The 17,372-nt window shown below is 41.9% G+C and overlaps 1 protein-coding gene across 2 annotated transcripts in view; it reads left to right on the top strand.

The window, feature by feature from the left end:
* The first annotated feature begins 6,272 nt into the window (after positions 1–6,272).
* Positions 6,273–17,372, top strand: part of CCDC152 (coiled-coil domain containing 152) — a 42,075-nt gene continuing 30,975 nt past the window's right edge. Inside the window, exons 1-4 of one of the 2 annotated variants that reach the window (XM_072114765.1) lie at positions 6,273–6,344; positions 8,992–9,302; positions 12,084–12,189; positions 15,034–15,102. In XM_072114765.1, coding sequence (XP_071970866.1) covers positions 9,222–9,302; positions 12,084–12,189; positions 15,034–15,102 — 256 coding nt within the window. In that variant the 5' untranslated portion in view covers positions 6,273–6,344; positions 8,992–9,221. Of the gene's footprint in view, positions 6,345–6,782; positions 6,860–8,991; positions 9,303–12,083; positions 12,190–15,033; positions 15,103–17,372 lie in introns of those variants that run through there. The other variant, XM_072114701.1, reaches the window with a different exon arrangement.

The following is a 17,372-nucleotide window of genomic DNA, read 5'->3' as shown; positions in this document are numbered from 1 at the left end:
GCGTTCAGATGATTTTCAGCGCAGCAGTGCCACCTGGTGGACGGCGGAGGAACTACCTTCATAAATCCCGTACGGACCCGAATCCTGTGCAGAGAACGCGCCGCTGGATCGCGAATGGGCCGGGTAAGTAAATCTGCCCCAATGTGCTTGAGCCAATAAGCTCTTCTATGGAAGAAAGCTAATTCTGCGACAGAAGTGTAGACTAATTTTAATTTACTAGTTCCTTTACAATTAATCAGTCAGAGGATGAAATATACCACTGTATACCCACTATAAGAGATTTATGTGATATGAAATACTTCAGATCTGCAGTACTGTACAAACCTTTTAGGCAGGTGTGGAAAAGTGCTGCAAAGTGAGAAAGCTTTTAAAAATACAGATGTTAATAGAAGTGTTAAAACTGCTTTTTGCAGTAGAATTGTGACCCTAAACATATCCTGAACTATCAGCATAATGAAGAACAAGGAGCCCTGGAAGTGATGCCCTGATCTCATCATTCATTCTTTCTGGGATTACATGATGGGTGAGAAGGAGCAGAGTAATCCTACATCCACTGCAGATCTGTGCTTACTTCTCCAAGATGACTGGAACAGCCTCCCCGCAGAGTTCCATTAAAACGTATGCATTTTTTCCTAGAAGACATAGGGCAGTCTTCTTTATTCATTAAAGGGGTTCTCCGCTTTCAGCATGGCTCGTTAGAATCACAGAGAGCCGTGAATCTGTGTGACATCACGTGACCTTGGACAGATTTCTATCCTCTGGAAGTAAAGATAAAAGCTTTCTATAGCAGAACATAAAGAAATCTCGAAAAACGTGAGGAATTGATACAGAAACTATATTTGAAAATTATATAACTTTTCATTACACAAACCATATCAATTATTTGGTGAAATGGACAACCCCTTTAACTTTGATAAAAATAAACTTTTAACACTTCTATTTTTAGACAAATTCTTACTTTGCAGTGTTTTTTATCACACTTACCTATAACTTTTACCTAGTCCCATATACTGAACTAAAGATAAATACAAAATTACTAAAAGGCAGAATACATATATACAGGCAGTTCCCGGGTTACATACAAGATAGTTTCTGTAGGTTTGTTATTAAGTTGAATTTGTATGTAAATTGGAACTGTATATTTTATAATTGTAACCGCAGCCAAAATTTTTTTGGTCTCTGCGACAATTGGATTTTAAAAGTGTTGGGTTGTCATAAGAACCGGAATTAGCAATAAAGCTTCATTACAGACAGCTGTGATAACTGTTGTAGCTAACCCTTATAGCCTAGGACTAAAGTACAGTAAACTACCAATATCCAGAGGTCTGTTTGTAACTAGGGGTTGTCTGTAAATTGGGTGTTCTTAAGTAGGGGACCGCCTGTACTAGATTGTTTTGGCACTAAGAAGTAGGCAGCACGGTGACTGAGTTGGTAGCACTTCAGCCTTGCAGCGCTGGGGACCTGGGTTCCAGCTCCACCCTGGTCAACACCTGCAAAGAGTTTGTATGTTCTCTCTGTGTTTGCATGGCTGATGAAACCCATGAAACTGTGAATCTGCTTGTTTTAAAGATTAATCCATGCATGTCTAAGTACTGACTATTTTTTACGGTGAAACTGCGAATGGCTCATTAAATCAGTTATGGTTCATCCGGTTTCCTCCCACACTCCAAAAAACATACTGGTAGGTTGTTTAGATTGTGAGCCCCATGGACCAATTTGGTATGCTTTGTGCAGCACTGCATAATCTGTAGGCGCTATATATATAAATAAAGAATTATTACCGTATATACTCGAGTATAAACCGGCCCAAGTATAAGCCGAGGCCCCTAATTTTACCACAAAAACCTGGTAAAATCTATATTTCTTTTACTCGAGTATAAGCCGAGTTTGGGTTTTCAGCACATTTTTTTTGTGCTGAAAAACTAGGCTTATACTCGAGTATATATAGTATTATTATTATAAGAATTGACAATGTTTATGATACCATTTCCTATGGTTCGTGAATGAAATGTTGGTTCTTCCTCACAGTCTCTCCTCTCCATACATTTTTATATATAGATCAGATATTTTATCATCCCCCATCCAAAAACGTAAGCTTCATTTCATCAGACTCTGTGTTCTGTTGTATCCGGTGTCACCTTTTTGTAGTGTTTTTTAATTAACGGATGTGAAGAGAGACGCCGCTTCGGACCTGTGTGGCATTTGGCCGTGTCACTGAAACTAATGATTTTTCTGCTGCTCAACAAAACACATCAAGGTATTGCACATTGGCCTGGGCTCTCTGCCTGGCTGTGCTCAAGCAAATTATCGGGATAACACACGTACGGAACGTTCAATCTAATTTTCCTGAAGCTGCCCGCTGTTTATGAGATTTAGGAGGCAGAAAGCATGCCCGCGAGCAACTCATTTGGATGTTTACTTCATAGGCCTGGCCGTGTTATGAGAAAAATGTGTCTGAGCCGTTGCCTCTGACATTATCACAAATATCACTCGCCACTTAGAATTGTAATGCAATCATAGCAGATGATAATAAGGTTACAAACATCACACCGAGGTAATGACTTGTATTACCTGGGCAATGAGGAGCGCAGGCGTTGGTTGTTGTTTTTTTTCTTAATAGGAACATTGGGTCCTCTAGGGTGTAACCTGTTTTTGAGGTCAGCATGTCCTCTCAGGCCTGCGAGTGCTCCTGTGTCACTAAATGGTCTTCAATAAAGGTTTCAAATGTCCAGAATTAACCCTCTACCAACACAAAATTTATATTTTTTTTGTTATGCTTAAGGGGGATGGCACACGTGGCGTTTTGAACGTATTTTTGGCCCGTTTTTAAGCAGTCTGTGAAAAACCGCATGCGTTTTTGACCAGTTTGAATTAAGATAATTGGTCAAACCTGTCAAAAACGGATGCATTTTCAAAAAAACGCAAGCGACTTTCAAAAATGCATGCTGTTTTTGACGGACTGCTTAAAAACGGGCCAAAAACACATTCAAAACGCCACGTGTGCCATCACCCTAAATGTTAGTACATAGATTTTGGATTAATAAATCTGAATTTGAGAGAATATAAGATTTACCCAATAAATTTTATGGGATGCATTTATCAGGCTTTGTGCCCCAGTTTTCTGCTATCTTCCCCATCATTCCAAGTGGTCGTGACAACACCGGAGACATAGGCGAAGCAGGAACATGACGGTGGTAAGGGGGGACCTATAACAACTGAATTTAGGTGATAGTAGTGAGGTGAGATGCTGGTCCTTGGTAAAAGAACAGAGTGGGTGGGATAGTGCAGTGATGTAAGAGGGGAGGGGCTCAGGAGGAGATGTCACTTCCTGTCCTGTATCTCTCTTTCTCTCCCTAGAAGAACAGAAAGAAACACCCGCCCTTTACTATCAGTTATTTACAACTGGTTATTTACCAATTACATGTATAATTCTGTGAAAATGATTGTCTGTTTTTTTTTTTAACTTTGACACTGTTTATCTTGTATCATGTAAATTTCTTAATTGACTGTTCATGAGATGAAGTTGGTGTTATCCTCCTAAGCCCAGGGGAAGGGCAATTCTTCAGCCAGGGGTTCCCTAGAGGTTTCCTCCACAGGGGGTTTTTCCTCTCCTGAGCGCTGTGGGATGACTCTTCGTGAGTCGGAGGTTGCACATATTTAAAGTTTCTGCCTGGAGATTAAAATTTCTCAATGTTATGCTCCTGGCTTTAAAATGGAAGAAGAAAAAAATATCTAAATAAAAAATATAGCTATAAAATTTAAAACAAACAAATAAATAAAAGAATATGTATATGAAAAAAAACTAGAATGGGAGTCAAAGTATGGCATTTTGTTATCTGTCGCAGCTTTTATTTTGCGGTGGAGGAGTCAGGTGGAAGGTGCAGGCAAGTTATTGGTGGACTAATTTAACTTATAGATGATGTAAAACCTCATGGTGGTGAACAGCCTGAGCTTTGGAAGTGGCCAGCCTCAAGGCTCTGGTAATGGTAAAAGCAGCCAGGGGCGGGCACGGTGGTGAAGCACACAATGGATAATCTTCACCAGGGTCATTGGTGCCCTTAAACAGTGGCGTAACTAGAGTCCACTGGGCCCCGGGACAAAATTCCTAATGGGGCCCCCCTCCCCAACTATACCAAAAAAAAAAAAAACTCAAAACCCTTTCTGCTAACCGATATTTCAGTGATTATTACATATTCTGCCCCCCACAATTAATTATTACAATCTCCCCCCCCCACAATTAATTATTACATATTCTGTCCCCCCCCCCACAATGAATAATTACATATTCTCTCCCCCCACAATGAATTATTACATATTCTGCCCCCCACAATGAATTAAATATACTCTCCCCCCACAATTAATTATTACATATTCTGTCCCCCCCCCCACAATGAATAATTACATATTCTCTCCCCCCACAATGAAATATTAAATATTATAACCCCCCACAATGAATTATTAAATATTCTGCCCCCCACAATTAATTATTACATATTCTCCCCCCCACACAATGAATTATTACATATTCTCCCCCCCACAATTAATTATTACATATCCCCCCCACAATTAATTATTACATATTCTCCCCCCCCCACAATTAATTATTACATATTCCCCCCCCACACACAATTAATTATTACAATCTCTCCCCCCCACAATTAATTATTACATTCCCCCCCCCACAATTAATTATTACAATCTCTCCCCCCCAAAAAAATTAATTATTACAATCTCTCCCCCACACACAATGAATTATTACATATTCTGCCCCCCCACAATGAATTATTACATATTCTGCCCCCCCACAATTAATTATTACAATCTCTCCCCCCACACAATGAATTATTACATATTCTGCCCCCCCCACAATGAATTATTACATATTCTGCCCCCCCACAATTAATTATTACATATTTCCCCCCCACAATTAATTACCACATATTCTTGCCCAAACCACCCCCCCCAATTAGTTATCAGATCAAATGAATGATTTTATAAAATAAGCCCCGTTAAAAAAAACCCTATACTCACCTCTTGCAGCGGGTCCCGCGTCTTCGATCTTCTTGCCGCGGGCGGGCATGAAGGGGTGCACGGCAGCGTGATGACGTCATCACGCAGCCGCGCATCCCAGTTCATGGAGCGATGTGCGCCGGGGTTGTCTTCCGGCCACATCGCTCCAGTAATAGTGCTCAAGCGGCCGCTTACTGCCGCATCGAGCACTATTCAGTGACGGGCAGGAGCTTCCTGTCCGGACAGACGGAGGCCCCTGCCCGACTGCCAGTGGCGTATCGACCGCGGTCGCCATTGAGACGGTCGTCCGGGCCCCCCCCCCTGTCCGATGGGCCCGGTCTCAATGGCGACCGCTGCGACCGCGGTCGGTACGCCACTGCCCTTAAAGTGTACTGGCTCTGCTAGAATGGCAAGCCAGAGCGTGCCGCCCCCCTTTGTTGATGTCTGGCCGGGTGCTGCATGTCAGGCAGCTTTAGATTGGGGTATTGGGGAATCCCACCCCTAGCATGTCACCTGACTCCTCCTCTGATTGTTTTATTCCTGTGATTCAAATAAAGCTGTGGCCATTTCACCCATTAAGTTATGTGTTGTGTATTTTTTCCAAACACCGTGTTTTTCTCTTGTCTAAACTGTTTTAAAATAAAGTGGGGGTCCATCCCATATCCTCACGTCATGAAGGGGGTTTGCCAGTGTAGGGTGAACCTGCTCCATGCTTTCTCACTACTTCTTTAATTTTTGGGATAAATAAGGGGGTCTTTTGGTTGCAGTTTGGGCACTTGGTCGCTAAAATGTTTGCCATCACTGCACTACATGCAAACACAGCCTTAAAGGTGTTGGTCACTTTACTTCATGTTTTCTGTAATGTGTGTATAAGTGTGGGGGGGCAGGATATTAGGTAATTTACCAATATACATCTAGTAATAGTTCTGCTCCGCTTTCTTGATATGTAAAATGAAGCCTCCTGCCTTTTACCTCATCAGCTAGACATTCCTGTCCATAAGATGGCTGCCGATGGAGGGTCATGTGATCTCTATCTGTCCGTGGCCAATCGAACTTGATCTTATATTCACGAATACTACTATAAGGCCCTGGCAGGTGATTGTTCATGGGCAGTTAGATATCACATGACCCTCCATCTGCGGCCATTTTATGGACAGGAATGTCTGAGACACACGCTTACCTGCACTCGGCCTGGCTTGGTGAAGTTCAGTGCATTCCGAGGAACTTCAGCACAACAGCGACACCTGGTGGACGTCGGAGGAACTGCTTTAGTGAATCGCCAGAAGACCCGAATCCTCCGCACAGAACGCGCCGCTGGATCGCGAATGGACCGGGTAAGTAAATCTGCCCCATGGTCTAAATTAGGGGAATGACCTTTGCTTTGTAATAATTGTAACATAAGATAGATATAGAGAGATAGAAAGATTGATATATATAAATTGATGGATAGAGATAGATTGATATAAAATATTTTTTGTTAACCCATTCTATTTTGTTATAGCTAGTATTGGGACACCATTTATTTACAATGCAAATTTAATTAAGTGATCACACAATTCATACTATGGACTCAGAATTGAAGAATGAACACAAAATCTATTTTGTGGTAAGAAAATTAAGATTTGTACAATAAAGAACAGGAGAGGACTGCATATATGGTATCATAATGGACTCCTGTATAACATTGATGAGTTTCCCCTCAGCCACCAATCAGATTCCTTATTTCATATACAAAACTAAAATAACACAATTAAATCTGTTACCTGATTGGTTGCTAAGGAAATCACTGTTGTAATTTCCCTTATGTGGTGTTCTCATCAAGGCCTAGTATGTCTTATAAGCCTGAGATGTGAGTACAACTCCTGTAGTGTGTGTATAGCCTGATATCTGCGGCCACAGCTGTGGAAACAATATATCCACACCCAAATCTTATGACATATGTATCACAAGGTCCTCATAAACATGGCGCTTAATTTGAACACAATAGAGCAGATTTAATGCTCTTTTGTGACAGAATTTTGTCATAATTAGCGCCAAAAACTAATGTCTTGCACCACATTTATCCACATTTATTATAGGTTTAAGGTCCCTTGTACATGAACGTATGCTTGCACAGGCGAGCACACAGCTACGCGCCAGAGAGAGCAGCGTTCACCCCTCCCCTCTCCATAGAGAAGCGAAGGGCTGGTGTCTTCCGAGAGGACTATATTTTTCCATGCACGATCACGGTGCGGTGAGACAACGGGGCATATTTACTTACCCGTCCCGTTGACTCCACTGATCCGGAATGTCCGACAAGGATTCAAAGCTGCCGAGATTCACTAAGATTGTGCAATCTTCCAATTTCCTGCATGTGTCGCTTCCCCTGCTGAGATCTGCCGGAGTTCACCTTCTTCTTCCCGGTGCATGTGAGTGCTGATCTTGCAACACAATTTGGTTTTTAAATTCCGCGGTTTGTCCGAATCAGTCGGGTTGTAGAAGACCCCTTTAACAACACCTTAGGGGCTAGTCAGTTTTAGGCCAAGACATTGCTTATTTTTTCACCCTCGCCTTTCAAAAACATAAAGCTGTCAGCCATCACTCATCAGCCTTGTTGTTTTGTGGGTTGATTTGAATTTTTAATGGCACTATTTGGGGTACATAGAATTTATTGATAAACTTTTATTAACCTTTACATCTTTTGATCCTTTGTTTTGTAGTTTTCTAATTTACAGTGTTGACCGTGTAAAGTAAATAACACAATGGGGGGGGGGGGGATTTGTCATTGGAGTTTTTGGTTATGTTTGGCGTTGTTTTAGCGCAGTTGTGGTACAAATGTTATTTTGCGGCTTTCCATTGCGCCAAACATGGGACAGTGCAAAGTCACTTTGACATAGACCCTGGTTGGTTACACCAAACTCATTAATTACACCAAACTCATTATTTCCATACATTAGTTTTCACAATATGACTGAATTCATGAGTAGCGATTTGGCGGAAATTTCTATTTTGGTGCAAATTTACGCCAGTCCCCACCCTGGTCTATTTTGCGACTTTTCATGCAACCATCGAAAACAACCCACACAGCAAAAAAACACTGCCAGCTAATTTACCAAGGTACAAAGCCACTTTAATGAATCTGACTGCAGCAGAGCTCCGAAGAAAGAAATAGAACTGTCGCAAGGAGAAAAAGAATATATTTTTTATATGTTTGTAGAGTTATTTGACTTTTACACGATGAAAACACTGTCAGGATCAGGGTTAGTGGACCCACTGTACCACCGCGAGCTATGACGTATGCCGACACCTGGGAACGGAGTCTAAATGGCACCCGGTTTTCACCAGAGCCCGCCGCCGCAGAGCGGGTTCGACTTGCTGCGGCGGGATACCACCAGGTCGCTCCACAGGCGCGACTTTGCTAGTGGTGGTGGCCAAGGCGAAGTACAGAATCGTAAGGCTGAGACAGAGTCGTGAACAGGCTGGAGGTCAAAAGAGAGGCCCAGGATCGGAGTCAGGAACTAAGCAGAAGCCCAGCAGAGGAGCATAGTCAGGAACGGAATCAGAGTCACACTAAAATCAGAATCAGAAATCACACTAAACGCACTAGGAAAGGGAGACAAGTTTTCTCTAAGGCGCAAGGCACAAAGATCCGGCAGGGGTCACAGAAAGAGGCCAGCTTTTCAACAGGTCAGTAGCGCACTGGCCCTTTAAATTTTACAGAGCTGACGCGCGCCCTTGGTGGCGGGAGGTAAGTGAAGACTGCAGCTGGCACGGAGGGTCACACAGAGGAATATGGTTGCACCTGCAAGCCGAGACATGGGCGCAGGGGAAGCCGTGACAAACTAAATTTCAAGACTCAATATTTAGATTTTGTATCTTTTAGGACTGTGTTTGGCCTTGTTTTTTGTGACAAGCTGTAGTTCTTATTGGTATAATTGTGGAGTTTATGTTTTTTTTAATAATTATTTTCATTTAGTAATTTGCTATTTTTTTATGCTGCAGGGTCACAATTTAATGGTGAATCGAGTGCAGCCTATTCACATCCTTATAGAAAGTGGGCAAGCTAATTAGGACCAGAAAAAGTGGAGCAGTGGGGTCAAGAGGTTAAGGGCACAAGCCTACCCGTGTACTCCATATGACTGGTACACAGTGAAGCTGGATTCGGGCAAATAAGCTTAAGAAGTAATTTGACTGCATGTACTTGCTAGAGAAAGATTTTATTTATTGGAACAATGTATGAAGACACAGACTCAAAGAAACCCTGCTCTGTTAATCTTGACAAACTTCTGGAGGATTTTTCACAAATAGAAAAGGTAAATACTGGGTTTTTTAAAGGGGTTTTCTAAAATATTGATTGCATAATGGTAACGTATCCGTGAAATAGTCTCTCAATATCAAATAAGAGAGAGTCCAACACTCAGTAACCTAACAGATCAGCTGTTTTAATAGAACAGAACATGGAAGCAGACAGCACCATCTCGGTGTAGTGGTCTGGCCAGGTTACTGCAGTACAGGTCCCATTCATTTGAATTGGAGCCAAGCTGCTGTGACTCTGTTGAACCACAACACACAGAGCTTCCTGTTATATTCTCTGTTTATAACATAATCTTATATTTTATAGATAGAGTTTAACATCTTAATCAGTGAGGATCCTACAGCTGGGACCCCCAACGATCATGAGAATGGGACTACCCAGCCATAATGGGGATCCCATTCTCACTAATGTGTGGAGCAGCAGGCCGAAGATGCACAGAGCTCTCCATTCAGTTCTATAGGATCGCATGGGCTTCCTGTACATGCCCGGCCTACTGCTTCACCCATTAGTGAGAACAGGATCTCAAAATGGTTTGGAATCTTGTTCCCATGAAGGGTGGGGTCCTAACTATTAAGTTGGGATACTTTAGCAGCGCTATGTATCTTTCTAAATTTGCTGTTGTGATACATGTCTATTTTTTTTGTTTGTCTCTGATTTGCATTTTTTTTTAAAATGTTTTGCGACTTTTTAGGTGTATGTATAGAACTAAGCATGGCGTCAGTTGTACTAAGTATTGCACCAAAAAAGTCTCTAATTTGCACCTAAAAAATTGCAAAACATCTATCTTGGAAAGATACATTTAGGAACACTGCAACAGACACAACCACCAGCTAACTTCTTAAGACCTTGGCATAGTCACAAATAGGCACCTAAAAAGTCCCAAAAAATAAAAAAGAACCCACAAAAATAAAAAATGTTAAAAAGCTTTATTTGCTGTGGATTATAAAACAATCCCTACTCAAGCGATGTCACACCAGTGCACGGCTCATTGGTATCACAGAGTAATCAGAGTGACGGCGTCCGCATATGTCTTCATAGACACCTATGGCGTCCAGCCGCGGTACGGTGACCATAGCAGAGAAAATAAAAAAGCAAGCTCTATCTTTCCTTGTATGTACGGCCGGGCACTGTGCCTTGCTGCGGGTGACACCATAGTTGTGCGCCAGCCAAACTGTGCGAACGGAGCGGACCTGGAAACGGCACCCGCACACATGAAAACAGAAGGCGTCAGAATGGTGACTAATCTGTTTATATTTTTGATGCGCTGGCCATACTGGTAGCTGGTAGGCTATATAATAAACAGGGCTGGCTGGCAAGCTATATACTAAAGGGGGCTGGCTATATACTACAGGGGGTTGGCAGGCAATATACTACAGGGGGCTTCTAGGCTACATACTAAACGGGGCTGGCTGGCATGCTATATACTAAAGGGGGCTGGCTATATACTACAGGGGGCTGGCTATATACTACAGGGAGCTGGCAGGCTATATACTAAACGGGGCTGGCAGGCTATATGCTAAAGGGGGCTGACTATATACTAAAAGGGGCTGGCTGTATACTACAGGGGTCTGGCTAAATACTACAGGGGCTGGTTATCTGCTACAGTGGACTAACTATATACTACAGGGGGCTGACAGGCTATATACTTAAGTGGGCTGGCTATATACGAAAAGGGGCTGGCTATATACTAGAGGGGGCTGGCTATATACTACAGGGGCTGGCAATATACTACAGGGGGCTGGCAGGTTATATACTACAGGGGCTGGCTGTATACTACTGGGGGGCAGGGGCTGGCAGGCTATATACAGGGGAGGCTGTGACCAATGCATTTCCCACCCTCGGCTTATACTCAAGTGAATAGGTTTTCCAGTTTTTGGTGGTAAATTTGGGTACCTCGGCTTATACTTGGTTCGGCTTATACTCGCGTATATATACGGTGGATGTGTATTTTAAAAATGATTTAAAGTTGTATTCAATCCAAGTCTGCAAACAACGGCCACATTTAAAATACATATATATGTAGTATAAAAACCACGTGGTGGTCCACGATACGACTGACAATGCAGCGGAGATGCCCCAACATATAGTGACACCTAGAAAACAATATACAGCTATTCACAACGTGGTAAAACTGAATAACACAACAATAAATACAAAGGGGGAATTCATTATCTGCTTTCCAACAGAAAACTGTTTTTTTTTCATTTTTTCCCTTGCTGCCCCTATCACATCTTATTTATGAATATCGGTGCTTTCAGACGCTCACAAATTACTCATGTTTGCTTGGGAATCCAACACTTTTCCAGCGCTCGGAGCTTCCTGACAAATTGGCGCAATTTAGAGCTACAAAAATGTGGTCTATTTCACCTTCACGAATGTGGAGACAGTTCTTACACTTTTAAATCCTGCGCCAATTCATTAACCCCTTGCGCCACAAACATCCCAATGAAAATGTTAGCACCATTTGTCAGCCAAAAATACGGATCCTGTGTCAAAGTTGATAAATGCCCCACAAAGAGTAGATGGTACATTTGTACTGTGGTGTGAATAGCTGCGTACTGTTTTCGAGGTGTCAATGTGATTCTGGTGTGTATTGTGTATAGTGTTGTGGTATATAGAGCTCTTCTATAAACCGTCATGTTATTGCCACTAAAGCTTATTTTCCATTGATCATTTAAATGCCCGGTGAATAGTCTCTACCTTGTATCAGGACAACGTTGAGAGCATATTGTTGCATGCACCATTATATCCGGTAATAAAACGCTTTGTGTTTGTACAGAAATTTGCTGAGGTTAATGGAAAGAATAACCTGCTTGAAATCCAGCTGGAGAAATGGAATCGAATGTGGAAAATTAGCCAGACTAAACAACGGAGCCTCGCACAAGGTTTGATAATGAAGCTATAGAGCCCCATCTATCTGTCTTCACAGGCACACACTAGAATAAGTGTACAAATGAAGGGTCAAAAAAATGACTTTTCACATATTTTTAACAAAGATATGTTAGGGTAGGAACATTGAGTACAGTGAGTTTAAATGCGGAAAAACATTTTTCTAAATTCTTTGGTCTTTGAAGAAAATCAACTAAATCCATCATGATAAACCGAGGACTCTTACTCATACATCCAGGCACTGTGACTTTGGTAATCTTCTTATATTTCTTATCAATCTAAAATCAACTGTTACGATTATGCTAATGAGTACGAAGGGCTCCTGAGGGTGTTACCAGAGCCCCTCTGTGCTGTAGCCTCACAGGCTATTATTACACCGTGCATGAGCACTTTCCTCCTCCAACTCTTGCTGTGCTTCTCTCATTAAATTTCATAAGGCAGAGGGAGATGGGAAGAGCTGGGGGAGGAGGAGCCATTGTAATTGCCGGTGAAGCTGTAGCACTGAGGGGTTCTGGTAACACCCCCAGAGCCATTCTGGCTCATTAAATATTATTTAAAACATTGATTTTAGAAGGAAGAAGGCCATATACAACAAATATAAGATTACCACAGTCAGAGTGCCTGGACCTGTGAGTGTCCCCAGTTTATCATGATGGTTTTTGGATGGTAGATTTCCTTTAATAGTTCCCTAAACTATTCACATAGGTATGAAAATCGCAAGCCTAATATACCAGGCATACATTTTATTAAATTTTAGACAACAAGCCTGTCAAGTTTTCTCTCAATAATTATATGAGTTTCCAGCGCATCCTATCAGGGCCATTCAGCTCCACTCAGTTCCTGCCATTGCCACCAATGTCTGTGACACCTAGTTTTTCAACATTTCATAGTCCTCTGCCACTACCCTCTTCTGTGTCACAAAGAAAATCCCATTTGCATTTACTTGTATTTCGGCACCTGCACAGTACAGTACGTCTCTGTTTTACTCCAGGTGCTGTGACCACCTCAAGGACATGATGAGTGCATGTGCTGGATATCAGACTCATGCTTCCATTGCCTATCCTAAGTATAAGTGATCAGTAACAGAAACCTCAAAATACCCCATAAGATGTAACTGATCATCGTTTCCCCTATGCTGTCAATTACGGGAATATATGGAAGTATATACTAGCTGCATTCAAGTAGTGACCAGCTTTGTCATAGGTGTCACACTCAGGCCCGTCTGCTTTGTAAGGCATGCATTTGTCTAGTCTTTTTATTCAGGGACTTCCTAATCTGGTTTATAGAGGGTTGCCAGTAGCAGGGAATTCGTCTTATAATGTCCCAGTGTTGGGCCATTAATAAATTAACTTGCCGTTCAAGCAAGTGGACCCAGATGGGACTGATCAGCCCACTGGTCCCAGCAACTCAAATAGGAATATAAATACACCTTCATCCCCTAGCCAAACTGCACGGCTATCCTAATACCATATATTATTCTTATGATATGAAATGTGATTGTTTGCTGTACCTTCACCATCAAGTAGTAGAAATCACTATTGTTCCCTATAGGTACATTTGTACTATCTTGTAATCTGTAAGGCTGCATTCACACTACCGCAAGGGGGACGTATATACGGCCGACGTATATACGGCTAATATACGTCCCCCATAGACGGCAATGGGCGCGCGGCGCCCTACGGGAGCGGTACGGTGCCACACATGTGCGGCACCGTACCGCTCGGTACCCCATGAAAAAATAGGACATGTCCTATTTTTTCAGGGCATACGGCGCCATGCACCATGTATCCCTATGGAGAGGGGCGGAGGTGAGCAGCGCTCACCTCCTCCTCCTCTTACCGCGTGCTGCTGTGTGCCCGCCGTGCTATGGTACGGCGGGCACCGGTCGTGTGAATCCAGCCTAAGAGTTAAATTATTTTGTATCGCCCTTAAATCTGCAAAACTTGTTACATTTGCAGAATTGTACAGTTGTCATTGTTTGGTTTTCCTTAGAATTGTAACCACAGACTTTAAAAGGCTTTAAATGTAAGTCCTGTCTGCAGCTCTGGGTTAGCCATTTTTAGGTCTTCTTCCTCTCACCACCACTCTGGAAGGAGGTCTGCTTCTCACACCACTTGTCAGGAGACTGGTTAGAGATCCTGTTCTAGGACTTTGCCTGGTGATCATTCCTGACACCCAGAGATTGCAACAAATAGTGCTGTCCATGCAACAGAGCCAGTCTGCCTCCTCTACAAAAAGGACATTGATTCCTGCCACACTGCCCACTGGTCTGAAGATATACTACTACCGGTAACACAGCTAGCCTATCTTATAGACCTGTAGCTCTCAAGGATTTGTTTTGTTGTCAGCCTGTTACCCTGTTGGCCCACGATAGGGGTCGATGAGGCCTACCCAAAGAGCTAACTTGAAAAAGCTTTAGGCCACAGCCAAATCAGCAACTCCAGTCCTCGCCTACAAGCTGCCCTCCACCAACATCTCCCATCTACATACATGTCCCAGTCCGCCCTGGTAGCGTGTGTTGCAATTTCAATACAAAACCGGCTAAGAGATAGGTATTGTCCATCTGTCAGCCATCATGATCAGGTATAGGGTTAGGTATACATAAGGTACATTCTGAAACATCTGCCTTGGACCATCAAAAGAGGTTTTTGGCTCGATTATGGAGAGAGGTTGTTTTCATACTACAACCCACATTTGCGGTGACATTTACAGTACATGTATAACTAATGTTAGCACATTGTCAAAAAGCAGAAATTTCTGATGCAGAGGCTGTCCAAGTATGTAAGTCATTTATGATGAGTGCATGAAATTCTAATGTTGATTGTGTTTCTGATGTTCAGAGTGCGCTACATTACAAGAGGTCGTCACAGGACTGCAAGAAACCATCGAGCTACAATGTAACATGAGAGGTAAAGCAGTTTAATGGCTGTTACTTTTTTCTTCATCATTCACTTACAAATACCACAATAAAACATCTCACAAACTAACATGGAGCACTGTGGCTCTAAAACCAAGATAAATCTAGAATCCATTAGTAACTTCATGCTGAATGCCTGTAGGTGCTTGTTCACACAGTACAGTTTGGGATGGTGGGTGCAGGGGAGAAAAAAAACACAGCATTATTCCCCCGGCTCCCAGATTCTGCATTATGGCACATTTAAGTGGGTTCATTGTAGCTCACTGGTGGTTTTATGGTTTCACATGGCCTGCTCAGACAAAGGAATCTTGGAAAACCAATATTAATCAATATTCTATTAACTCCTTAACAACCCGGCCCTTTTTTGTTTTTGCATTTACATTTGCGCAATTAAAAACGGACAAAAATGGATCTGTTTTCAAAAAACTGCATGCGTTTTTAAAAAACGGATGCGTTTTTTAACGCATACGTTTTTTACGATTTGAAAACGCACTTACTAAAAACGGCCCAGAAACGGCCTAAAAACGCCATGTGTGACATCACCCTAACAAATTGCACTTCATTGTGACGGTATTTAACATTCCATGCCGTGTACTGGGAAGCGGGTAAAAAATTCCAAACGCAGTGCAGATTTTGGATAGGTTTTATAATGTTTTCATTAATCATCAACAAAAATTAAAACTTCCTGTACAAATTTTTTTTATTTTGACAAAAGTAAGTATATATGTTTTTTTTTTTTTGTGTTGCCGCCACCCTGAAAGCTAAAAAAAAAAGCCGTTTTGGGACCCTAAACCACAGGACTAGTTGGTTTAGGGTTACAAAACTGGTGACAGGTCCTCTTTAACATAAACAAAAATGTTATTTTCTCCATTTCCTTTAAACCTTTACACATTTTTTCTTCTAGATTTGCTGTTGATGCCTGTATATGTTAATACATAATAAAGGGGAAAACTATTTTACCTTTTTTATGTTTTTGCATCTAAATAAATTGAAGATTCTTGGCTTGTAATTAAAGAGGAACTGATCAGCTGTGGTTTAGCGTTGTGATTTTTCAGCAATCCTCCTCTATCTGCAACCATGGAAACTTGGAACATGAAACCACCTAATAGTCTTCTCATATTGCAGTTAATCTCACTTTTCTTCATCCACTTGACTGTAATAAGGAAGAGACTTTGAGTCCTGGAGGAAAGCTCATCCAGGCAGACACTTCTCTGCTCCATGAGACTCTGGAGGAGCTTCTTCTAGTAGTGCTCAAGTACCCTGTGATATACACAGAGTGCCAGTGAGCCAAGTCTGCAGTCCACTTATTGTTGTCCGGAATTATTTGGTTGGTGAACATGCTATAATCTGAGCTCCGCTCTTGCACCAGGCCTTATGAACCCTTATCTAAGTCCCTGGGAAGCACCTACTCTGGCTAGCACCAATTCTGACTGTTAAATGTCATGGATGAGCCTCACCTAAACAACAGTGACCCATGAGCAACACCAAATTAGGGTGTTGTCATGAAAAACTGTATTTTATTATAATTGTATGAGTGATCAGACCCCCGGGCATTTATACAACTTAGGGGCCTGATAATAACAAAAAAGAAGATACATTTAAAAACATAATAAAAATTCAAAGCACACATATTAAAATTATACAAAAACAAATACGGGGATTGTAACGACCCAAATCAAAAAAGAGGATGGGTTCCTTACAGTAAAAGCAAAGCTATTCAAAAAAAAAAGAAAAAAAAAGATGCCATTGCATTTTTTGTTTCACTGCAATAAATGATCAAGCCCTTATATATCTCTACTAAGTGGAAAAAAAAGTTATGGCTTTAGAAAGGTAGGGAGTAAAAAGCCAAAATTCTAAATCGGAAAAGGAACTTAGACCACTGGATGGATGGAGTAAATTTTTTTCCTTTTTTTTCTTTTTTTACACACATGAACTGAACCCACTCGTGGGAACAGGAATCCGAGCACCAGAGGGCCAGATTAAGGTGGGGGTCCATGGGCTCAAACTCTGGTGGAGGCCGTTACAAAATGTAGCCAAGACAGGGTAATCATTTAGTTTCCATATCATAGGAAGGTTCTCCCATAAGCCTCATGCACAAAAACGTGATCTGGCCGCACAATTTTTGGCCGGATCACAGCCCCACAGACATATATGGTAATGAATATACAGCCTCCCAGTAATTAATACATATACAGCCCCCACAGTGATGAATATATACAGCCCTCCCAGTAATTAATAAATGTATAGCGCCACAGTAATTAA

The sequence above is a fragment of the Engystomops pustulosus genome, chromosome 1 (genome assembly GCF_040894005.1).
Source record: "Engystomops pustulosus chromosome 1, aEngPut4.maternal, whole genome shotgun sequence".
Classification (NCBI taxonomy): domain Eukaryota; kingdom Metazoa; phylum Chordata; class Amphibia; order Anura; family Leptodactylidae; genus Engystomops; species Engystomops pustulosus.
The sequence above is the reverse complement of the archived record's forward strand: the minus strand, read 5'-3'. Positions and strand labels throughout refer to the sequence as shown.